This window comes from Dromiciops gliroides, chromosome 4 (genome assembly GCF_019393635.1).
Source record: "Dromiciops gliroides isolate mDroGli1 chromosome 4, mDroGli1.pri, whole genome shotgun sequence".
Taxonomy (NCBI): domain Eukaryota; kingdom Metazoa; phylum Chordata; class Mammalia; order Microbiotheria; family Microbiotheriidae; genus Dromiciops; species Dromiciops gliroides.
Window position 1 is genome coordinate 272,171,780 of NC_057864.1, and position 26,134 is coordinate 272,197,913.

The 26,134-nt window shown below is 40.0% G+C and overlaps 1 protein-coding gene across 1 annotated transcript in view; it reads right to left on the reverse strand.

Annotated features, from left to right (window-relative positions):
• The window catches only part of GCLC (glutamate-cysteine ligase catalytic subunit), an 80,174-nt gene extending 66,175 nt beyond the window's left edge, over nt 1-13,999 (reverse strand). Inside the window, 1 exon segment of the mRNA XM_044002231.1 lies at nt 13,376-13,999. Within this exon segment, the coding sequence (XP_043858166.1) occupies nt 13,376-13,525 (150 nt within the window). The 5' untranslated portion in view covers nt 13,526-13,999.
• Between the last annotated feature and the right edge of the window lie 12,135 nt (nt 14,000-26,134).

Sequence of the window (26,134 nt, forward strand, 5' to 3'; positions counted from 1 at the left end):
ATTTTTTTAATAAGATTTTTTTGCCCAGGGTCACACAGCTAGTAAGTGTCAAATGACTGAGCTCGGATTTGAACTCAGGTACTCCTGAATCCAGGGCCAGTGCTTTATCCACTGTGCCACCTAGCTGCCCCTATAATTACTATATTTGTTAACTGGGAAGATGCTTATTTCATTAAAATATTTATATTCAACACAATTTGCAAAACAAAGAAATTTACTATGTAATCTTGCAGATAATCATAAGCATATGGAAGTCTTGCTGGTTTCCTTCTTTGAATTCTTATAGAATGTCCCACATAAAATACTCAATCATTTTATAATTTTATATTTCCAGTTTTCATAATCATAGTTAGAATGTAGTTGTGTATCTTATAATTACATAAATTTTAATTGGCCACTTTTCTAGGAAAAGTTATTCTTGTACTTACTGTAAGCATTTAATGAATACATCTAAAATAATGAGTTGTGTATTAAATTACCCTGGGGGTTCCTACCATATTGTTGTTGAAAGAGATTTATGGAACAAAAAATTTGGGAACCACTGTTTTAGAGAGAGAGAATGGACCTGTGATTTCACTGGTACAGGAAATTCCATACAAGAAGCTGTCTTTACTAATGCAGGTTGGCACCTTCTCTGTAACTTATGGTGCTAAAGAGTTGCCTAGATCAGGGATTCTATTTTTTTTTAAATTATTGTTTTCCAGTTACATGTAAAGGTAGTTTTCAACATTCATTTTTATAAGATTTAGAGTTTCAAATTTTTTTTCCTCCCTCCCTTTCCTCCCCCCTCCACAAGACAGCAAACCAATCTGATATAGGTTATATATGTGCAATCCACAAGTACTCTTTTTTTTTTTTAGGCTGAGTTCAATCAATATCAGTTCTTTCTCTGGGAATGGATAGTTAGCTTCATCATTAGCCCTCTAGGATTGTCTTGGATCATTGTATTGCTGAGAATAGTTAAGTCATTCACAATTGCTCACAGAACAATACTGCTGTCACTGTGCACAATGTCTTGGTTCTGCTCACTTTCACTATACATCAGTTCATATGAGTCTTTCCAGGTTTTTCTGAAATCATCCAGCTTGTCATTTCTTATAGCACAATAATATTCCATTACAATCATATACCACAGCTTGTTCAGTCAATCCCCAATTGATGAACATTCATTTGATTTCCAATTCTTAGCCACCAGAGTTGCTATAAATATTTTTGTACACTTCCCCCCCCCCAATTACTACTGTTAACTGTTCCCCTCCATCCTATTCCCTACCCCATGATATTTACTCTATTATCTATCTTCTTTCACCCTATCCCTCCTCAAAAGGGATTTGCTTCTGACTGCCCACTTCCCAAATCTTCCCTCCCTTCTTTTGCCCCTCCCTCCTTATACCCTTCCCCTCCTATTTTCCTGCAGGGTTAGATAGATTACTACACCCAATTGGGTGTGTATGTTATTCCCTCCTTGAGCCAACTCTTTTAAGGTCTTTGAGCCTATTCTGATGAGTGTAAAGTTCATTTACTGTCCTAGAGCAGGGCTTCTTAAACTTTTTCCACTCATGATCCCTTTTCACCAGGGAAATTTTTATGTGACCCCTGATATATAAGTATATAAAATAGCATAATACATAACCTTTTACTGTTGCTAAAATTTTTGAGACCCCACATTCAGTTATGTGACCCCACTGTGTTTAAGGAACTTTGCTTATAGACCAGGGGATACTATATACCTGTGATTCAAGGTAGTTAGTGGATAGATTTCTGGGGGGTGTCTGTGAACTTGGATGGGGAAAAAATTTTTATTTCAAAAAAAAAATTGGTTTCCTTTGAAAGCCTATGCTTATATTTATACATTTAAATTTTTTTTCAAAATGGATCAATCCACAGGTATTCTTCCTCAGATTGCCAAAGGGATCTGTCTCTCACACACACACACACACACACACACACACACACACACACACACACAAAATTGGTTAAAGAACTTTTGCTATTGACAGTAGCTATGGAAAAAGGAGAGTAGTAACTAAGATACCCACAAGTTCATGGTAAACAAACTCTAAGAAAGGAAAGCAGACTAAAACCACTGACCTCCAAAAACAAATAAACTATACACTAACACCCACAGTTTAGACAAGCAAAATAATTTGATGGCAAATTTCATAGGTTTTGTTGAAATGCAAAACTGAAATGTGCCTCTGGATCAATCCATCTTCTTTTTTTGCAGGGCAGTGAGGGTTAAGTGACTTGCCCAGGGTCACACAGCTAGTAAGTGTCAAGTGTCTGAGGCTGGATTTGAACTCAGGTCCTCCTGAATCCAGGGCCAGCGCTCTATCCACTGCGCCACCTAGCTGCCCTTCAACATGTTCTTCATGTAGTGACTTCCTCCATTAGAATATAAATTTCCTGAGGAATTGTCTTTTTCCTTGTGTCTTGGGGGGGTGGTGGTGGTAGTATTCCCAGTACTTAGCACAGTACCAGGCACATGTTGCTGTTATTCAGTCATGTCCAACTCTTCCAGACCCCACCAGGCACAAACAAAGTAAAAGCTTAATAAATGTTGCTGTTACTAACAAAGAAATCTTATTCTGGATCTAATTCTCACTTACAGTTGAGAGCACAGTTAAGAGTAAAAGTGACTACCTCGGGGGAGCTAGGTGGCGCAGCGGATAGAGCACTGGCCCTGGATTCAGGAGTACCCGAGTTCAAATCCGGCCTCAGACACTTGACACTTACTAGCTGTGTGACCCTGGGCAAGTCACTTAACCCCAACTGCCTCAAAAAAATAAAATAAATAAAGTGACTACTTCCCTTAAGAATCTGTAATAGAAAAGGAAATGAAACCTAAGCAGAATATCCCATGTACTTTTTTTTTTTTTTTAGTGAGGCAATTGGGGTTAAGTGACTTGCCCAGGGTCACACAGCTGGTAAGTGTTAAGTGTCTGAGGCCGGATTTGAACTCAGGTACTCCTGACTCCAAGGCCAGTGCTCTATCCACTGCGCCATCTAGCTGCCCCTGTACTTTTTATTTGGAAAGAGAAGCTGTCAAAGAGACCAGAAGAAAAGATAGATAAGGATTCAACTCGTAAAAAAAAAAATCAGCCCAGGAAGAATGTAATTCTGGAGAAATACAAGAACACAATTCTGATCAATAAATATGGATGAACCAAAGACTGACCAAGCAACTTAAGATTAAAAAAATAAAAAAAGTTAGCAAAGGCTTCCAAACAGAGGGTGACACAGTCCTTTTTAAGAACTGTCTCAGAAGTGCTAAAGTTCAGAATCAGCTGAGGCTGGTGAGAAAAGCTAAGCACCACAAAAAAGATTTTTTACACACACACACACACACACACACACACACTAGGGGAAAGAAGAGGATCAAAAAAGGACAAAAAAAGAATGCAGAGCTGCTCTATTTTTATATTGCAGGTTTTCTCTGCCCAAAAAATCCCCAAAAACCATGGATGGAAAAAGCAAAAAAAATTTAAAGAGTTAATAATAATTGTAGCCAGTATTCACATAATGCTTTAAGGTTTGCAAAGCACTTTGCAAATGTTATCTCATTTGATCCTTTCAATAATCCTGGAAGGTAGGTACTATCATTTTCCCTGTCATATATGAAACTAAATAAGACAAAGATTAAATGATTAGCACTGGGTGGTTACACAGCTACTATCTGAAGCTAAATTCAGATTCAGGTCTCCCTGACTCTAGGTCCATTGCTCTATCCATCATGCTGCCACTACCTAGCCTCTCTGCAAGGCATAGCTCACCTAAATTTTAGCACAGACTACGGCAAGAGAATTCATTCTGTTTTTTATCTGGAAAAAAAAGTGTAGATATACAGTCTAAATCAGAGATGGACAACATTCCCAAACCAGATTAAAATGTAACAGAAATACATAGCAAACGACATAAAAATTGGGCAGAACATACACAATGTTAATTTGTGGTTTTCTGGGTCAATATGCAGTCCACAGAGAACCTTATGGAGGGGTTAGTGGCCTCCATTTCTATTTTGAGTTTGATACCACTGGCCTAAATATTAGATGTGGAACTTGTTGAGCGCTTGAACATTATTACTACTTCTGTGTCAACTTGGAAGGAGATCTCTAGTAGAGTGCCCCAGGGAATCTGTGCTTAGCCTAACTGTTAGACACTTGTCAGTGATCTGGATAAAGGCAAAAGAAACAAAGCTCTAAAAGGGATATCTAACACATTGGAAGATCAATTCGGGATCTGAAATATTATTGATCACCTAGAATACTGGGCTGAATTTAATAAAATGAAAAAGAAAAAAAAAACCACCCCAAGGTCTTAACTTCAAAAAAGTCATCTAAGTACAGAGAGTAGAAGCACAGCTAAAAAGCAATTTGCCTGAAGATCTCTGGGTTTTAGTAAACTCTAAGCTGTGACACAGCAGTCAGGGAAATATTCAATTATATTGTCAGAGACATAGCTCTGAAGTGCTGTGCCCAGAGCTGAGGGTCACAGTTCAGGAAGGACATGGATATCTGGAGAACGTCTAGATAAGGACAACTGGAATGATAAAGGGTCTTAAGTCTGTGAATGAGCAAATAGGAATATTAAGCTTGGATTAGAGAAGATCCAGAAGAGGGATGGGGAAGAGGAAATAGCATGATAACCAAATCAATCAATTAATCAACATTTATTAAGCACCTGTATGTCAGGCACTGTCCTAAGCACAGAGGATATGAGGCCTCTAGGAGTTTACAATCTAACAGGAAAGACATCATGCCAATAAAGATATACAAAGCAAGCTGTATACAGGACAAATAAGATGCTAATTATTTAATGGGTTTTCAAGTACAAGGACTGAGCTGGTTCTGTTTGGTTCCAGAGAGCAAAACCAGGTAATGAGTGGAGGTCACCAAATACTTCCTGATAATTAAGAGCTATTCAAAAGTGGAATGGGGGGCCCCTTTCATTGGATGTCTTCAGAGGCCAAACCACTTGTTAGGTGTATTGTCATAGGGGCTTCTTTTTGCCTCTCTGGTCCCTTCCAACTCAAAATTCTGTCATTCTGTGGTTTCTGACCTGGATTTTTAAAGAGGGGAGGAGAAGTAGGGGGACAGTTAACTGTTAGAAGTAGGTATAATGACAACAGTGAAGAGTAGCTTGTCATTTGCAAGCACTGTAGACAGAAGAAAGAAATCAAAAGCAAAAATGCAGAACTATGGGGTTTTTTGTGTTTGTTTTCCCCCACCAGTTGGGGTTAAGTGACCTTCCCAGGGTCACATGAACAATGTTATAAATATACATACGTGTATGTACAGTAAAAATACAATAGTGTTAAGGGCTAAAATTCTAGCTAAACTGTCTAAAATATCTAATGAGTGGTCGCCAATAAATTATAAGCTTTAGCAAGAGTTAGACTTTTAAGCATTTATTAAGGAGAATAAGAATTTGGTAAAGAGAGAAGAAAAGGCCTAGATTCCTATCTATTAAAGGGAGAGCGCATTTCTAGCTGCCTTCTCCAGCAGCATCCCCAGGAAAAAGAGAGAGACCGAGCGCCAGTCTCTTCCTTCTTCCTCCCACTAGCCCGCGTCCCTTCCTGATGCCAAAGAAAAGACTCCTGGTCTTGCCCTCAAAGACCTTCGCTTTATGGGCGGAACTCTTCTACAGTAAGTCTCCAGCAGGTGGCGTTATTCCAATCATTACATAGGGTCAAGTTTATGAATATCGGTGAAACACAAAGGACAATGTATTTTAGAAAAGTTTTCATTAAAATAGTTATAAAATCTCCATTAGCCAGGAAAAGTCACATCCTTCCCAAGTGACATGGATGTTTTGGCAAACTTGCTTCAAAAACTAACACATTTTCCCATAGAAACTGTAATTTGTTATAATAACAAGCATTTATATCTCACCTTAAGCCTTAACAAAATACTTTTATGTTCATTAAGAGTCAAACCATAACCCCCTGAGATATTATCACTCCTATTTTACAGATAAGGAAACTGAGGTTGAGAAAAGTTAAGTGACTTTCCCAGATCCACATGGCTTTTAAAGTATCTAAGGCAGGATTTAAAATCCAGGTCTTCCTAAATATATGCCGAATGCACTACCCATACAGGGTGGGTAACAATAGTTAAATGATCAATACTACTATTATTAACAAACTTTAGATTTGGATAATATTATTTTCGGAGCTCTTTTCTTATACATCACTTCATCTTATGCTCAAAAAAAGGCAGGCAAGCAGATACTGGATACAGTGATAAGGCCAGGAGTCAGGAAGACCTGAACTCCAATATGGCCTCAGACACTTACTAGATGTGTGACCCTGGGCAAGTCACTTAACCTTTGTTTCCCCATCTGTAAAATGTGGATAATAATAGCACCTACTGTGCAGGGTTGCTGTGAGGATCAAATGAAATAATAATCATAAAGCACTTAGCACAGTGTATTGGCACACGTTATGTGCTATACAAATGTTAGTTATCTTCATTATTCTTATTACTACTCCCACTACCACATCACCTTCAATGTAGAGGTACAGAAAAAAAGACTCAAAAGTTAGCTTGTCCAAGGTCACTTGGCTAGCAAATGAAAGAACCAAAAGGTTAAATGAACAAACTTTTTTTAAAAGCAACTACCACACGCAAGGTGGGGGACGTAGAAAAACAAAAATAATATAGACTATGTCCTTAAGAAGCTTACATTCTTTTGGTCAAATATATCTGGGTTTGTCAACTTCTAGGGGAGTATTCTGGGTTAATAAGGCTTTTAAAGGTTCTCTGGCGGGGCAGCTACCTGGCGCAGTGGATAGAGCACCGGCCCTGGATTCAGGAGTACCAGAGTTCAAATCCGGCCTCAGACACTTGACACTTACTAGCTGTGTGACCCTGGGCAAGTCACTTAACCCCCATTGCCCCGCAACCCCCCCCCAAAAAAAAAACCAAAAAAAAAAAAAAAAAAGGTTCTCTGGGAACCTGACCATTACTTATAATATGGTTGCCATGGGAAAATAAGTACCTAGTTGCCAAAAAAAAAAAGGGGGGGGGAGGAGAGGTGGGTGAGATCCTGTCTTATATAACCCATTTCTAAACTGGGGGCTGCCTGAATATCATCTTTTAAAATTAGCAGCTGCTAATAACCTGTTATCACTGAGTTTAGATTTTAATAACAATTTATCCTGGTTACGTTAGACATTATTATCACCTATAATACATGCAGAAGAGAGAATTCTCTGCTATAGGGGTCTCCTTTCCACCTCAGTGGTTGAACATATTAATGCTCATTTTTACTTATGATTTTATGGCCTTAGACACAAGTATGAAAGAATCCAGTGGAAATCATCTTGTTTTGATGAAGAGTCAGCTGAACATATCAGCACTGAACACTTCCCGCCTGCCCTTCAAGGATTCCCTCCATCTCCCCAACACTCCATCTGTCTTCTTTCTCTTTATCTTACCAACCTCATTTCTCCATGCCTCCCAACAGTAGCTCCTCCCAATAAAACATGACTGAACTCTAAACTTCTAAAACTGAATTACTGCCCACATCCCCAATTTCTATACTACCTTTGAAATACTTCCCTTCTCCACAAGGAAGCCTTCCTTGTTTGACTCTGCATTATAAATATAGCTTGTATAAAGTATATAATCACAAGACTTAGGCATTTCCATCATGGACCTCCTTGTCAAGATAATGCTCTAAGATGAATAAAATTAAATATATAGGATTACAAAGGAAGCCAATTATTATATTGAAATACAGTCATCAAAACATTGTTGTTCAGTCATATCCAACTCTATGACCCCATGTGGTGTTTTCTTGGCAAAGGTACTGGAACAGTTTGCCATTTCCTTCTCTAGGTCATTTTACAGAGAAGAAACTGAGGCAAACAAGGTTAAATGACTTGGCTTGGGTCACACAGCTAGTAACTGTCTGAGGCTGGATTTAAACTCAAGTTGAATCATCCTGGGGCAGCTAGGTGGCACAGTGGATAGAGCACAGGCCCTGGAGTCAGGAGTACCTGAGTTCAAATCTGGCCTCAGACACTTAACACTTACTAGCTGTGTGACCCTCAGCAAGTCACTTAACCCCAATTGCCTCACTAAAAAAAAAAAAAAAAAGAAAGAAAAGAAAAGAAAAGAAAAGAAAAGAAAAGAAAAGAAAAGAATGATGAATCATCCTGACTCCAAGCCCAGTGCTCTTCTATCAATTGTGCCACAAGTTCATGGGCTCCAAGCTAAAAACCCCAGACAACATAATTCTTCCATTTTACAGATGAGGATACTGAGGCTCAATGCAGGTTAAAGTCATATAGGTAGTGAGAAGCAGAGCATGGGTTCAAGTTCAGATTCCCTGACTATAAACTGAGTACTCTTTCCAATGTAGGATGCATTTCCCAATATTTTAAGAATTTTTACCTCCATCAGAAACTGTCTAAGGGATGCCTTCTTGCTTGTACTACTGCCAAAGAGAATTACAACCACCTTAGGATACCTTCTCTACAATTTATAATCAAGGAAACAAATATACACAATAAACAGAACAGAAATGATTAAACTACTACACAAATAGACAGTGAAATGCTTCCACCATATAGATCGAGGGCAGTACATCATGAGAGTCATAATTAGCTACTGTGGAAATGGGGGATTTCCAGTCTAGATTGATCAGGAATAACAGAGGGGAAAAAAAAGAAGATATGTCTTCCTTGCCATGGCCAATTGGCCAATGGATATTTTAAAAGTAAGCTTTATTTTTCCGACTAGAGTAGGTATTTCTTGAGGAGGTGAGCTAATTCTTTAGACTAACCCCACAGCTTGCAAGGTTTTTCTAAACACAGTGTATGTAGGCCACAGATAACATTCTGACCAGTTTCATCAATGACTGAGAACAGATGTGGCATGCTTATCAAACTAGTGAATGGCACAGACATGGAGGGATTGCTAATATACCGACTCAGAATCTAAGGTCTTGATGGTGTTGAACAACGGACATAATTCATCCCAAGATAATAAAATTTAATAAAGATAAGAGCTATTAATAGCTTATATTTATGTAGAGCTTTACAGTTTGCAAAATTCTTAACAAGCATTACGTCATTTGATCCTGAAAATAACTGTGGGAGATAGATACTATTATTTTGAAGACACCAAGGCAGACAGAGGGTAGGGGTGACTTGCCCAGGATCACACCGCAGAGTGTCTGAGGAAGGATTTGAACTTGGGTCTTCCTAACTCCAAGTCCAGCTCTCTATCTATTCAATGCAGTAGCCTCAATCAATGTAAAGGCTCCCACGGAGGTTCAAAACCTGCATAACAATGACAATGAGTAGGAAAGGAAAGGAATATGTCCCAGTAGGGTTGTAGCAGAGAAGGACATGGGAATTGTAGTTGACTATAAGAGCAATATGAATTAACAGATGTAATATTAAGTTGCATAAAATTCATGTGTAGTTGAAAATAGGAAACTATAACCTATATAACCTATATCAAATTGCTTTCTATCTTAGGAAGGAGGAAGGAAAGGGAGAAAGGGAGAAAAAGTTAGAAGTAAAAATCTTATGAAAACAAATGTTGAAAACCAGCTTTACATATTACTGGAAAATAATAAAATACTTTTACGATTTAAAAAAAGAAAATATTAAACTATAATAAACATATTCTGAAGTCATCCTCAGCTTTGGCACTGAACACAGCAGAAATTCCTGTACAAAGTTCATTCAAAGAGCAAGGTTTTGATAAGTATATTTGGGTTTTTAACAGGTTGTTAAACAGTTGTAACACTGTTATAGACTAACTTAGTTAACCAGAATACAACCCACTTTTTCTATCATTAAAGCTATTTAGCTTCATACAGTACATTTTCTGGAAAAAAAATGTGTGTAAAAGAACAAATCTACTTTTTTATTCATAAAAACAACAAAAAACAAACCAACTACCTTAACATCATTTCATAGATTTAAAAAAATCTACATAATATATATATATATTTTTTTTTAGTGAGGCAATTGGGGTTAAGTGACTTGCCCAGGGTCACACAGCTAGTTAAGTGTTAAGTGTCTGAGGCCGGACCTGAACTCAGGTACTCCTGATTCCAGGGCCGGTGCTCTATCCACTGCGCCATCTAGCTGCCCCTACATAATATTTTTAACTGCACATGGACCTTGGGCATACCCTGCCCAGGAGTTAAGTTGAAAGTCCCATGGGCAAAGGAGCATTGATGAAAACACCTGAAATAATAGCGCGCGCACGCACGCACACACACACACACACACACACACACACACACACACACAATTCCAGGCCCTGCACTCTATAAATATTGACAAACTGGAAGAAGAGGACAACCAAGAAGGGAAGAGGGTCTGAAAACCAGGTCACATGAAGAATGAATTGAAGGAACTGAGACATGTTTAACCTGTGGAAGGGTAAAGAAAAAGATGCAGAGGGGAGTAGAATCAGTGCTTGAAGGGTAGTCCCAGTTAAAAACAAACAAACTGGACTAATTCTGTTTGCTTCCAGGAAACAGAACTAGGACCAGTGGGTAGAGAGATGATAGAAGAAGGCATATTTCATCTCAACTAACTTTCCTAACTTGGAGATGTCCAAAAAATGGTATAGGCAAAACATGCTCCCTATAACTGAAGGTCTTCAGAGAATAAAACCCTTGTTTGAGGGAAGAGCAGGAGAAAGTATTATAGGGTGAGTCGGACTAGATTTCTAACTCTCAAAGTTCAGTCAAATGACACCACTTTGAAAGAGACTGAAACAATGCTCTACGCTATTGGCAATGAGTGAAGAAGCTTGTCAAATTAAACAAAGACTTTCCTTCCCTCCACCCAGCCCCATAATGTTGTGTTCATTTTAAGCTTACCACTCAAAGGAAATTGGTTTGTTAATGGAAAAAGTACTTGGGGGGTGGGGGTGGGGGGGAATAATGTCAACAGAGGCCAGAGTAGCTATTTCTTGTAAAAGATCATAAATCTAATAGTTTTTTTCCCATTAGACAATACTAAAGAGACTATTTGAAATGAACAATTTCCAAGTACATCTGCAGTACCCTGTTATTTTTTTTCTCCAAAATCGGCATCACTGGGGAAAGGAGTATTGCCGATTATGTTTTTGAGAAAGCTTAGAAATTTCTATTTCAGTGCAGGTTTGGCTTGTATGCATTTATCTATATTCTGACATTTATCAATAGCTGACATTTCATATTTTTAAGACTCTTAAAAGTATTTCAAACTACTCCAACATTGACTATTTCCCCCACCCCGCCAATGAAAAACATGAAGATTAGTTTTTGCATAGTAGTCACTCACAAGACTCCAACTCAGGAGTTATCACACAAAGAAGAGCAAATAACTATGCCGCTTACTTTAATATAATACACTTTTTTTCTTCTCCTTCAGAACAGGAAGAATACATAAAATCATGAAATTCCTTAAGAATAAAACTGCTATAGATTTGCAGCAAATTGACCAAAAGTAGCCAGACTTTCACAAGGGTTAGGGTAGATGGGGGCATCATGGGTTTAGGAAGGAACGGTTGTTACAAGAGATTATTGATGCAGCAGGAATTCCAAGCCATCCTTTTCAACATAAGCTAGGCAACATTAGCATTAAAAATAAAAATCCCCAAAGGGTAAGCCAAATGAAAGATTCCTAGCCAGGGTTTGGGTTCTTTGTTTTTGGGTGGGTTTGTTTGTTTGTTTTGTTTTTGTAGACTCTAGGCTAAATTTCAAATACACTATAAAATCAGGTTTCATCACTCGGTGGTTAAAAAGCAGCTAAAGTGGTGTAGCTCCAAGTCATAGCTTCAATTCCAAACCCAAATTTGAACATTTTACAATTCAAGGAGGATGGCAAACCTGCTCTATTTGTTAGGAAAGTGATTCGCTTTTTATGGTTAAGTGACAGATGAACTCAAACAAGTTTCTAAGAATGGCTAAACTAGTTCTCAAAGGGACCATTAAGTGAAATTATAGTATGAATTGGCAGAACACTTGATATTAACAGATAAATATCAGCTCTCAGCTAAGAAAAGTCCACTCAATTTGACATTTACAAGCACTATAAATGAGCCTTAAAGGTTAAAGGTAGGAAATACCCCACCTTTCCAGAAAAACCAAAAGTCATACAATCATATCTGTCCTAAAATATGGGCTCTTTTTCTTAGGATTTTTTTTAAACTTCTTTGAAAACTAAAGCCAGAGTTACTTTGGTTTCTATCAGTACAGAAATGATGGTAAACTAACAAGAAGGAAGGCAGGAGAAGCGCTTCTGGAGAGAGTTGAATATTATTCTGTCACAAAATTGAATGAAGAGAGCCGAAGGGTCGGAAATAAACGAACTCGTTCCAGGCACTGAATAACCTTTAGTGTCCTTTCTTGGCATCTTGGCAGCACCCGTGGCATCACTATGATACTTGTCCAGTCAGGCCCCATTTTATTTTATGTGTTGAGGTGACTCCCGAGATAACCTTATGGCTAAGTTGTCTCTTGGGATCAGCTGGCCCCCGAGTTCTGGGGGGGGGAGGGGGGGGGCTATAGGAAAGCCAAGCTAAATGCCTATTTTTATTTTGAATGCAGCCTGCGAAGAATGAGGGGCAACCCCTTAGAAGGTAACATACCCACACATCACAAGGTTTGGTCTTTTTTTTTTTTACTACGGACACAGATTCACTTTCAGAAAAAGTTAATCACCTTATGCCACCTAACTCTATGCGAGATGACTTAACCCTTTCAAGACTTACCCTAAGGAATTGCTTTAGAAGGGTGGCCGGATGACGACCTCTCACACAAGACCTCTCACTCTCCAGGGGGAGAAGTATATATATGTACACACACACACACACACACACACACACACACACACACTATTGCACCTAGGTATACAGCATGAGAGAGAAAAGCTCATGAAGGTGGCTGAAATGCTACAGGCCAGAGGAGGGGCTGGGCTCACCTACCACATCCTGCTAAGGATGCCCATCCCCAAGGTGACACCCTCCGAGATACCCAGGAAGAGTTGAGCCAACAGACGGCCCCTTCACAGAACAAAGAAGATAAGGACAAGGGGTAGGTAGGGATGGTAGTGGCCAGGTCTTAAGACCTCGGGGCCGCAGGCCACTTTTCTCCAACCCACCCCTAGTGCCCTTCAGGGCAGGGCTTGGGTTTTGTAGTCTTTGTGTCCTCCCCCACACCCCCAAGCGTCTAACACAGGGCCAAGCACATAGTAGGCGCCTAACAAATGCTTGTAGTATTCAGCTGGAATAGGTAGGAGTTTTAAGACGGCAGGAGGCTGGCTCGATATACTCCATGGGGGAAGGGGTTTAAAGCAGAGGGGGTAGTTAATCTCCCCCAAGAGACCCCACCCGAGGTTTCCCGGCCGTTCTCTCACCTCATCGCCCCACTTGAGCACGTCTTTGTGCCGCTCCTTGACGGCGTGGTAAATATGCAGAAACTGGAGGATACCGTGCCGCCTCACATGGTCCGCGTGGCGCTTGGTCTCTTCCCAGCTAAGCGGCGAGCCTTGGGACAGTAGTCCCATGGCTGCCCCCGGTGCTGCTGCTGCTGCTGCCGCCGCCGCTGCCGCCGCAACCGCCTCCTCCTCTTCCCGGGTTGCGGCTGCTGATCAGGGCACGGACGGAAAGCGGACTCCCCTTCGGGCGGCTCTTAGACGCTGGAGCTGCTGCTCCGTGCTCGGGGGCTCCGGGCCCGGGCTCCCCTCCCGGCCAGGTGATGGGACCCTGGCGCCCGGCCACCCACGGGAGAGAGGGAGGGAAGGAGAAAGGGAGGCTCGGGGGGCAGGCTGCCTCTCTTCTTCTCTTTCTTCGGCGGCTTCCTTGCGCCTTGCGCACCTTCTCCTCCAGTAGCGGCAACCGCTGCAAGCCGTCCCGCGTCCCGACGTCGGCGGGTGCAACAGCAACCTCTCCCCTTTGCCGGTTGTCGTGCACAAGCCGCTTCCTACTTGCGACCAAAACCTGCGGCGGCGCCGCGGAGCATGCCCAGTATCCGACCCAGGCTGAGCTGAAACTCCCGTGCAGAATCCGCTGCTCCGGGTTTTAAAGGCGACGGGAGGGCTGGTGGGCGGGGGCAGGGGGCGGGAGGAGGCCTAGAGGCGGGGCCTATGGAAGGAGCAGAGGGGCGGAGCCTGAAACTGATTTCAAAAAGAGGAGGGGGGAAGACTCGTAGTTAGGGAATGTATGGGTGTATGAGAGTGGGAGGTGTTCTCCCTGGGAAGCGTGGTCGGGTCTCCCTCTAAACAAATTTATGAAAATCTATATTTACTGGTAACTAAACAAAGCAAAACAAAAACCAATCAAACCCAGAATATTTCTTGGGCAAAAAAAATTGCACTTCACCTGGAGTCGGAAGACCTGAGTTCCAATCACAGCTATGTGATATAATAATCCTAGCTAACATTTATATAGCACCTACTATGTGCCAGGCCCTTTACAAATATCTCATTTTATCCTCTCAACGACCCTGGGAGGCAGGTGCATTATTATCCTCACTTTACAGAAAAAAAAAAAACTGAGGCAAAAAGAGGTTTTAGGGACTTTTCCCAGGGTTACCAAGCTAATAGATATCTGAGGTGGATTTGAATTCAGGCCTTTGGGGTGCCCTAGCCACCCCAAATTATTTCTCAATTCCACCACCCAGTTCATCTTATCTCCTCATTTTTACAGATGAGGAAATTGAAAGCCCAGGGCGGTGAATTAACATAGGTGGCCAAGGTTGCATAGGCAGTGGTAGAATTAGGACTTGATACCACCCAACTTAAAGTTCAGCAGTCTTTCTACCACAAAACAGATGGTTGTGAACATATGTGCTGCAATAATAATAATAGTAGACATTTACTTTAAGGTTTGCAAAACTGTTTACAAACATTAATTCATTTTGTCTTCATAACAGCCCTGGGAGGTGGGTGCTTTGTGAATCAATATTATCTATTTCAAAATGGAGGGGTGGAGGCAAGAGTATTTCAGTGACTTGTCCAAAGTCTGAATGCTAGTGAGTGGCAGAACTTGAGACTAGTACCCATGCCCCTTATTGTGGTCTAGTTATCTTTCCATCAGACGATGGAAGGCCAGAGGGAAAAATTAGTTAAGTTGCTAAAGAATTTGCCAGAAGATTATTTTATTCAAGAAGTTTGTAGGATCATAGATTTGGAGGGAGAAGAGACCTCAGAGACCCTCTAGTCCGGCTCTTTAATTTTACAAATGAGGACATATGTTCAGGGAAGTCGAGACATGTTCGAGAATACAAAGAAAGTGAAAAACAAAGGTAGGATTTGAGCTCAGGTCCTTTGACTTTAGAACCAGTGTTGTCTGTAAAGTTTATAGTGTGATAAAAATATGTGTGTGTGTGTGTGAATGTATGTATGTATGTATGTGTGTGTGTAGCCTCTATGGAAGATTTCTGGGAGGGCACGGTCAAAAAATTGTGCAAAATGAGAAGGTAAGGCTGGGTTGCCATCTTCACATTGGGGGAGTACCTACAATTAAAATAATTGACACATTGAAGTATGAAGAATTACTATACTTGATATATATTTTAACATGATCTTTTTTTCACATTGTCTTTATTTTCTAACATGTTCTTCTCCTTTTCCCTGCCCAGAGACTCACTTCTTATAACAAAGAATAAAAAAAAAGAAGGAAAAGAAGCACTTTGGCAAAACTAACCAACACATCAACCAAATCTGACTATGATACACAATGTTCCACACCTGTAGTCCCCCACCTCTGCAAAGAAGGGAAGGAAGTACATCATCTCCTCTCTTCCTCGGAGCAAAGGTTAATAATTAAAATTACCTAGAGCTCAGTTTCTTTTTGTTGGTGTTCTTTTCATTTATATTGTACTCATCGTGTATATTGTTTTCTTGCTTCACTATGCATCAGTTCAAATAAGTCTTCCCATGCTTCCCTGAATTTTCCATCTTCATCATTTCTTGTGGCCCAGTAATATCCACCTACTCCCACTTATTTAAAAAACATTCTTTATATTATAAGCTTTTGGTGACATGGACTAAATTTGATATCCCCTTTGTATCACATCAGTTGTAGCTAGGTGGGGAAGTGGATAGAGCACTGGCCCTGAAGTTGGGAGGACCTAACTTCAAATCTCACTTCAAACATGTGCCAGCTGTGTGACTCTGGGCAAGTCACTTAACCCTAATTGCCTTAAAAACATCCATAGCCATCTCCAGTCATCCTGATGTATATCTTGCTACTAGACCCAGATGGCTCTGGAAGAGAGAGTAAAGTTGATGACCTTGCACAGCCCTCCCTCACTTAAATCCAATTTAGTGTAAGTCATGACAATCACCCTATGTCATGGTCTTCTTGGAGAATGAAGGACAAACTGCAATCATATAAGTTCTAGCTTCACTATTGAGAGACTTCACTTCTACCATCACTGGTAGAGTCATTCAGAGAGGGGGAAGGCTCTCTCTCAGGGATATTGGCCATTATTTATATAAACTGATGAAAATAAAGTGATTTGCCCAAGGTTACCTAAATAGTAACATGAAGAGGATTTGAATTCAAGTCTTTTTCATTCCATGACCAGTGCTCTACACTCTGTACTACCTAGTTTCCTGGAAAGGTAATCATTCATCCACAGATGGTAGATGTTTATAGTAGCTCAGATGAGAACTTAAAATCATTTCCTAATGGGTGAGTGGTATGGTTACTTTAAGGAGAGGAGAGATATCTGAGTTGCTATAGGTTACTTAAAATCAAGCCCTTCACCCAGAAGGGAGAGTGGAAGGACTTCGTGGGTAATTCTTTTAGAGCCATCTAGAGTGACAGATGAATTTATGTGCAGCCCTTTGCTCCAAATGAATGCTACCAATCCTTGCCTATCTTATTTGCATACTCTAGTTTGGTACATTTATAAAAAGGGTCAGCCCTCTTTGTCTAGTTCAGTATAAAATCATGTAGCCCTTAGAACCTGTGGGTCCTCTGGAATTTAAAGTATTATCTGGATAAAACTTAGCTTGTAAATCATATAAGGCTTATTTCCTAGGGCCAGACTAAGACAGGGACTCAGTGGGTTGTGGTGAGGCCGACCAAAGATGTGTAAAAGTCTTCTGGTATACATCTTGCATAAGTAAATATATTGATATTGTTTTATATTATTCAATAAATCCCAGAGATTACTAAGATGACCCCCTTACTGTCTCATTTTTTCTATGTTCCTTGAAATCCTGAACCTGACTAGCACATGGGTTTTGGGTGGCCTCTGTGGGACCTCCTAACTCAGAGAAATTCTATTCTGACATCAATTAGCCTCCAGCAGCCCTCATAGGAAAGGGAAGGAAAGGATACGATTATATGAGGGTCAAGGCAGTTCTGGGACAACTACTTGAAGACACAACCTAGGGAAAGAGTAGCAACAAAGACATGTTTGTTTGATTTTTTAAAAATTTTCAGCACCAGAAAATTTCACTTTCCTTGGAGAACAAGTTTTTTATTTTGTGATAGTTTAAATTGCATGTGTTATTGTAAATGGTCAAAGCTTCAGGTGGATGGTAACACATGGTGGGAGCACAATTATCCCAGCTTGCCTTCTCTTGTTTTAGGGTCAGGAAGAACAGAGAGGGAATACTGAATGCTATAATTTTTCTATCTCCCAGAACATCTTATGCAATTCTAACCACATATAGGGCAATCCATAAACATATTTTGAATGAGTTAATGAAGTTTTCTTTTTAAAACAATTTTAAATTAGATTTTTTTCAATCAATTAAAATATGCCTTCTCTCCCTCCTACCTTCCTCCTTCCCATGGAGAAAGCAATAAAGATAAAATCCCTATTGTGAATATAAATAGTAAAGCAAAAAAAAAAATCCCCTCATTGACTATATTTTCCCCCAAAATATGTCTCAATCTACATTTTGAATCTATTGCCTCTCTATCTAGGGGTGGGTAGTATTTTTCATCCTAAGTTCTCTGGAATCATGGTTGGTCCCTGTGTTGATCAGTCTTTCAAAGTCATTTGTCTTTACAGTATTGTTATTACTTTATTAATTGTTCTCCTGATTTTGCTCACCTCACTCTATATCAGTTCGTACAAATCTTCCCAGGTTTTTCTGAAACCATCCCCTTTATGTTTTTTGTTTTTTTTTTTAGTGAGGCAGTTGGGGTTAAGTGACTTGCCCAGGGTCACACAGCTAGTAAGTGTTAAGTGTCTGAGGCCGGATTTGAACTCAGGTACTCCTGATTCCAAGGCCAGTGCTCTATCCACTGCACCATCTAGCTGCTCCCCCCTTTATGTTTTAATACAATGATTCCATCAAATGAATATATCATAACTTGTTTAGCCATTCCCCAACTGATAATGACTCCCTCAATTTCCAATTCTGTGCTAACACAAATCGAGCTACTATAAATATTTTTTTACATATGGTCCCTTTCCTTTTTCTTTTATCTCTTTGGGGTATAGACCCCAAAGTATTATCACTGAGTCAAAGGTTATGAAAGTTTAATAATTTGGGGATCATAATTCCAAAATGCTTTCCAAAATGACTGGACCAGTTTACAGCTTCACCAACAGTGTCTGTTTTCTCACAGCCCCACCATCATGTGTCATTTTCTTTTTTGTCAATTTTACCAATATGATGGATATGCCTTGGAATCTCAGAGCTATCTGACTTTTCATTTATCTAATTATTCATGATTTAGGGCATTTTTCATATGGGAAAAAGAATAAGTATTTATATGGTGCCTATTATATGCTAGGCACTATGCTAAGTGCTTTACAAATACAATTGAGGAAACTGAGGCAAATGGAAATTAAATGACTTGCCCAGAGTCACGTAGCTAACAAGCATCTGAGGCTGAAATGAGCTCAGGTTTTCCTAACCCAGACCCTTCACTCTATATACTGCAACACCCAGTTGTCTCAGTTAGTATTGGCTGTTGGTAGCTTGTATTTCTTCCTCCGAAAATTGCTTGTTCATATCATTTAACTATTTATCAACTAAGGAATAGCTTTTATTCTTATATATTTTAATCAATTCCCTAGATGTGTTAGAAATGAGACTTTTATCAGAGAAACTTGCTGTAAATGTTACTTTTCCCCATTTACCTGCTTCCTTTCTAATTTTAGCTGCATTGGTTTTGTTTGTGCAAAACCTTTTTAATTTTATGTAACCAAATGGTCTATTTTACCTTTTTTGATCCTCTCTATCTCTTGTTTGGTCATAAATCATTCCCCTATCTATAGATCTGACAGGTAATTGCTTCCTTGTTCCTCTAATTTGATTATGATGTCATCCTTCCTGTCTAAGTCATGTATTCATTTGGAGATTCTCTGAGTATCAGGTCTGAGATGCAGAAATTTTCCTTATATATTATCCTTACTAACCAATAGGGTCTCATGTTCTAAAGTCCAAATTTTGCTTTATTTTTCACTCTTGCATGCCTGGAGCATGCATAATATTACTCTCTTAGAGAGTACTTGGTGATGGAAGAAAAGGAGTGAGGGACCTTTGCTAGTGATATTATATTTTTTCTTATGCTACTGTGTGTGGTGTGGTATAGTAATTAACAAACTGCACTTAACCTAAGAAAGAACAGGGTTCAAATCCTACCTTTGACATTGAATTTCAGTTATGGGAAAAATCCCTTAATCTCTTTAACACCTTAGGAAACTTCTAGGTATATGGGCTTGGTGGGAAAAGTTCCCCACGTATTCCTATATTTTACATATTAATTTACATTATATTATTATTTGTATTTATATTATATTACATATTACATTTATATAACACTTTATAATTTTCAAAATACCATCAAATACATAAGCTGCATTTTCTCCTCAGAGTAATCCTATGAAGTATGTAAATTTATGGCATTTAAAAAAATATTTTTACAGATGAGGAAAATGGGACTCAAGAAATTCATTTTAGCAAAAAAAATTCATTTTAATATGTTATAGGACCCAGAACTGAAGGTAAGCAAGATGTGGTGGAGAGATGACATTCTAACCCATAAATCCTGTTTTATCACTTTTTTGTTGCTGCAATTTTCTAATGGATCATCAGGAATGCTGTGTATTAGAGTTATGTTTAGACTTTTCAAGTGAAGAGACCGGACTATGCCTCATCTAAACACTTTATTTCTCCCAGAGCTAACCAAGTACTCTGGACAAAGGAGGGGAGTAATAAATATTTATTGAGTGAAGGAAAAAATGATAAGGCCCCAAACCAAGCTCAGGGAATAGGTCCTCCCTCCACTTGTTAGTTACCCTGTCAACCTCAGAGAGAATTTGAAACAGAAAATAAAATGTTTTTTAAAGAAAATTCTTTTTATTTACATTTTTATTGGTGTCTTTTGTTTGTATATTGTTTGTATTGATACACTTCCCCACACCCCAAGGCCTGAGTCCTCCCTTGCAACAGAGAAAAACGATTAAAGAAAAATATTCAATTCTGTGATCTCTGACAGTATATGACATTATGTCCTCCACTTCTCTGTGAAGAGAAGGCAGGCATGTTCCATTATTTGTTCTCTAGGACCAAGACTGGTTATTAAAATTAATTTTCATTGACATTCTTGTAGGCATTATGTACATTTCTTTTATATCTGTATCTTCTAATGACTCATTTGGCTCTCTGGGTTTTAGCAGCTTGGTTAGTCAATGGGAAAAAACCAAACCAAACCAAACAAACACAGCAGCCCTGAAGCACTGACTGTCACTATTCATTTTTCATTGATTAGTTTTGCAGTTGGTTCTCCATCTCTTCTTGATTTTCGTTTTTGGGCTTAAACACCTACTACTATTTTTCTAGTCAAAGTCTAGGCAATGGGCATTTTATTAAGAGCCTACTGTGTGCCTGGCACTGTGTGATAAGTTAAAACTTATCCCTGTTCTGAAAGAACTCACAGAGATGAAAACAACTATGTACAAACAAGATACATACATATATATATATATGTATATACATGCACTTATGTATTTAAATCACATACATGTATATCATATATACTTATGTTACATATATTTATATCATATATGTGATAAATTGGAGATATTCCAGAGGGAAGGTTAAGGATTAACATTAACATTAAGGAAAGGATTTTAGCTGGAATTAAAAAAAAAAAAAGATTGTTTTGGGCGGGGGTGGGGGGGGTGGTTGGCAGGACAATGAGGGTTAAGTGACTTGCCCAGAATCACACAACTAGTAAGTGTCAAGTGTATGAGGCTGGATTTGAACTCAGGTCCTCCTGAATCCAGGGCCCATGCTTTATCCACTGCGATACCTAGCTGTCCCCTTTAGCTGGAATTTGAAAGAAGACCTGAATGACCCAAGATCCAGATGAGGAGAGAATTACAGATGTGTTGGACAGTTAGTGAAAATTCATGCAGTAAGAAGATGGAAGTGTCTTGTATGAGGAACAGCAAGGAAGCCTGTGTCACTGGATTGCAGAATTTGTATAAAGGAAATAAGGTGTAAGAAGACTTTAAAGGAATGAAACACTGAACAAAGAAAGGATTTTTATATTTCATCTTAAAAGGAAGCCACTGGGGGCAGCTAGGTGGCGCAGTGGTTAGAGCACCGGCCCTGGAGTCGGGAGTACCTGAGTTCAAATCCGGCCTCAGACACTTAACACTAGCTGTGTGACCCTGGGCAAGTCACTTAACCCCAATTGCCTCACTAAAAAAAAAAAAAACCAAAAAAAAAAAAAAAGAAAGTACAAAATAAAGGAGATAAACTCTTAAAAAAAAAAAAAGGAAGCCACTGGAGTTTATTGACTAGGAGGGGAGGGGGAGTGACATGGCCAGACCTGCACTTCAGGAAAATCAATTTGATGGCTGGGTGGAAAATGGACTGGGGTAGGGAGAGGCTTGAGGCAGGACCACCAGCTAGCAGGCTATTGCAGTCGTCCAAGCAGGAAAAGATGAGGGTGTGCACCAGGGTGGTGGCAGAGTCGGAGAAGAGGAGGAGGTTTCATAATATGAGAGTTGTTAAGAAGGTAGAAGCAATAGGACATGGCAGCTGATAAAATATGGGGGTAAAGGGAATGGAGAGTTAAGGATGACACCGACGCTTCTAGCCTGGGTGACTAGGAAGATGGTAGTACCTTCTACTTACTAGACTTTTAAAGGATGCTAACCAGCATTTTGGCCTCATTTTATGAAACTCCTAGGAAGAGCAACTTCCCTAGGTTTTATCACCTGTTACCTTTGGCCTGCCTCCTCATGTAAAAGAAGCCAGTGGGTGGTGGGCTAGAGAAATTTTTACTCGACCTATATAAAATAGGTATGTATAACCATTTACTTTTGGGGGGAGGCAATGGGGGTTAACTGACTTGCCCAGGGTCACACAGCTAGTGTCAAGTGTCTGAGGCCGCATTTGAACTCAGATACTCCCAAATCCAGGGCCGGTGCTTTATCCACCGCGCCACCTAGCTGCCCCATAACCATTTACTTTTGCCAAATGGGGTCGCAATCCACAGTTTAAGAAGCTTCACTCCAGCTTTAAATTTAAATCTTACCCATTTGACCCATTGTCATGAGGAATCTTTCAGGGGCACCTGCCTCTGCAAAGGTTGATGGAGAAAGTAATTGAAGTACTTGTTAATCCATCCTACCTTATTGTGTTTGGAAAGGCAGATGAGAAAACTGAGATCCAGGGAACTACACTGCAGTCAATTTTTAATAAGTTCTAAGAAGAAACAATAATAATAGCCCTACCTTCATACGGGTGTTCCGAAATTCTCGGTGTACTTTTAAACTATAGAAACTTAAATTATTTAAGCTCAAAGCTTTCTCCAAATTCCAGCTAAAATTTCACCTTCCACAGGAAGCCGTTCCTCATCTCCCTTAATGCTAGCGCCTTCCCTTTTGCAAATCTTAATATTCAGGTGTACCAAAAGTCTTTGTGCAGTTTTACTGCCCAAATCTACTGAAGCAACTTCAATTAATGTTTCGATGTTCCGAAGTCACTTAGATTTTAGTAACCCCTAAATATTAAGGTTTACAAAGGACTTTACGGACATTCTAACCTTATGAAGTCGGTGGTATTATTTATTCTCAGTTCCTAGCACGGTTCCTAGCAGAGGCTCTGCGCTTGATAGATGCTGAATGAACCTTGGCTACATAGTCCAAGCCTAAGCCACTGCCCCACAACCTGGACCGAGACTGTAAGTGAGGGGAGACACGGATACCCTACAGTCTTTCCTCCCTCTCTGATCACCGCTAAAACCCGGCTCACTGGAACCCGGCGCTGAACTCCGCCAGGAGGCTCCGGCAGCTGAGCTGAGCATGCTCAGGGAACAGGTTTTGGTCGCAAGTCGGAAGCCAGCGTGGGGCGGCTAAAGCAGCGCTCCATGCCCTGCCGGTTGTTGTTATCCAGAGCGTAGCATGTGACTGCCCCGAAGCTCCGCCTCCTTCCCAGACCGTTCCCCCTCCTCCCCCCTCGTACTCCCCTCCCCGGGGTGACTCAGCACTTTCTCCAGGCTGCTGGGGCGAGAGTGCAGCTCTGGAGGTTACCGCCCGGGGAGCAGAGTCCGCAGCTGCCGCCACTTCTGCGGCTGCCGCCGCATCTCCTAAACCTGAGGTGGCACCAGGCCCCCAGCCCTGCCTGTCATGTCTTTCTCCTCCTCCCCAAGCCTTCCCCCGAAGCTGGATTGGGCAAGCCCATAACCTGGAGGGCGGGGCTTAAATAAATACACCCCCCCCTCGTTTTAAACTATGTATATACTGAATGTGGGGTAATTGATCTATTTTAAGGAAGACTGGGGACTCTTAGTGCTCCCCAGCTGAGTGAACGGAGTGGAGGGATGAGCTGAAAGGGGTCACGTTGAAATCTAACCTGACAGAAATTGTATTCCTTTCCCAAATCAGTTTAAAAAGTCCCAGCCTCTAAACTAAGTTGCTGAAAAATTGATCGAATGAGTAGATGCATCATAGAAATATGTAGGTGATGTTCCTTTGAAGGAACTCTATGTATATGTGTCTATGCATATCGATCAATTCCATTCCATTTATATTTTTCTTTCTTTCTTTCTTTCTTTCTTTCTTTCTTTCTTTCTTTCTTTCTTTCTTTCTTTCTTTCTTTCTTTCTTTCTTGTGAGGCAATTGGGGTTAAGTGACTTGCTTAGGGTCACACAGCTAGTAATTGTTAAGTGTCTGAGGCCGAATTTGAACTCAGGTCCTCCTGAATACAGGGCTGGTGCTCTACCCACTGCACCACCTAGCTGCCCCCATGCATATGTATTTCGATCAATTCCATTCCACCAACATTTATTAAGTGCCTACATGTGCCAGCTACTGAGTTAAGCCCTGGTAATGCAAAAAAGATTAAAAGACCACCCCTTCCCTGAGGGAGCTCACCGTCTGTTGGGGGAGACAACGTAAAAGTCCAATTATGCACTATACAAAGCAAGTTATGCATGTGCAAAATAAATAGAAAATAACAGAGAAAAGACACTGAAATTGAGGGGCGGGAGAAGACTTTAATTAATAAACATTGAATAAACCTACCATGTTAGCCTACTATGCACCAGGCACTGTGCTAAGTGCTTTACAATTATTATTTCATTTGATCCTCACAACAATCCCAGGAGATTTTTTGCTGTTGAGTTGTTTCAGCCGTGTCTGAGTCTTCATGACCATGTTTGAGGTTTTCTTGGCAAACATACTGGAGTGGTTTTGCCATTTCCTTCTCCAGCTCATTTTACAGATGAGGAAACTGAGGCAAACAGGGTGAAGTGACTTGCCCAGGGTCACACAGCTAGTAAGTGTCTGAGGCCAGTTTTGAACTCAGGAAGATTAGCTTTCCTGATTCCAGGTCTGGTACTCTATTCACTGGACCACCTATGCTGGGAGATAGGTGCTTATCACTTCCTACATCAGTCTTCAATCTTCCCTTCTAAGGGGCTAGTTCCTTCTTCACAGTTATCCCAAATTACATACTGGAAGGAATGTCTGAAGGATTCTACCTTTCTTAGGACCTGGGGACAGTTGGTTGGTGCAGTGGATGGAGCACTTAAGAATCAGTAAAGACCTGAATTCAAATCCAGCCACAGATGCTTACTAAACTGTATAGTCACTTAACCTCTCTTTACCTCATTTTCCTCTACTGTGAAATGCTAATGATAATAAATCCTGGGAGAGAGATGCCTTAGATTTTCCATGGAAGATTTAGAACAACCAATATAGGAAGTCAAGATTATCCCAGAACCTAATAGTTTGAAACCTGTAGAAGATAAAAAGTTATTCAGTTACTTTTATTCTCAAAATACCCATGCAGATTATGTGTAACAACACCAACTGGCATTCATAAAACACATAAAGTTTGCAAAGCACTTTACATTCATTGTCTTATTTGAGTCTCACAAAGGAAGTAGGTTCTAATACTGTGAAATCCAAACACTAATGGGAAAATGTATAATTAATACAATCAACATCAATAATTAATTTACTGTGATCATAGGGATCTAGTTCTTTTGGAAAGCATTTACCTTTTCAAAGATACACATCTATTTCTGCATCCTCTCCTCCAATCCACTTTCTCTCTTTTCCCCCTCATCTCAGTTAGGCTTATTTGATATGTTAATAACAGTCTAGATAAGATAGTACCCCACACTTTGGTTATTGACTCATAGCCTCAAATCATTCGCTGTAATGTGAGAAAGTGCTAATCACAGTTACCTCTAAATGTTAAAGGTGTTTGGTACTGTGTTGGGTAGTCTTGCTTGGGATAGACCGAACAAGTTCTAAAAATGTGAAAAGCAAAGTTGGTATCTTGGTTTCCAAAGATTTTTTTTTTAAGTGCATGGTTATCATCACCTTAATCCGTCTATTTTACCATCTGGGTTTTTAATGTTTTGTAAATTTTAAACCATTAAAAAATCTCAGCGAAATCAAACCACAATAGACACAAAAGGGAAATGAGCATTTATTAAGTAATAGTCATAGTTAATATTTATATAATGCTTACTATGTGCCAGGCTACAATTATTATCTCCTTTTGTCCTCAACAACAACCCTGGGAGATAGGTGCTGTTATTATCTCCATTTTACAGTTGAGGAAACTGAGGCAAACAGAGATTAAATGACTTGCCCAGGATCCAAGAGTTAGTATATGTCTGAGATAGGATTTAAATTCTGGTCATCCTGATTCCAGGACCGTCACTCT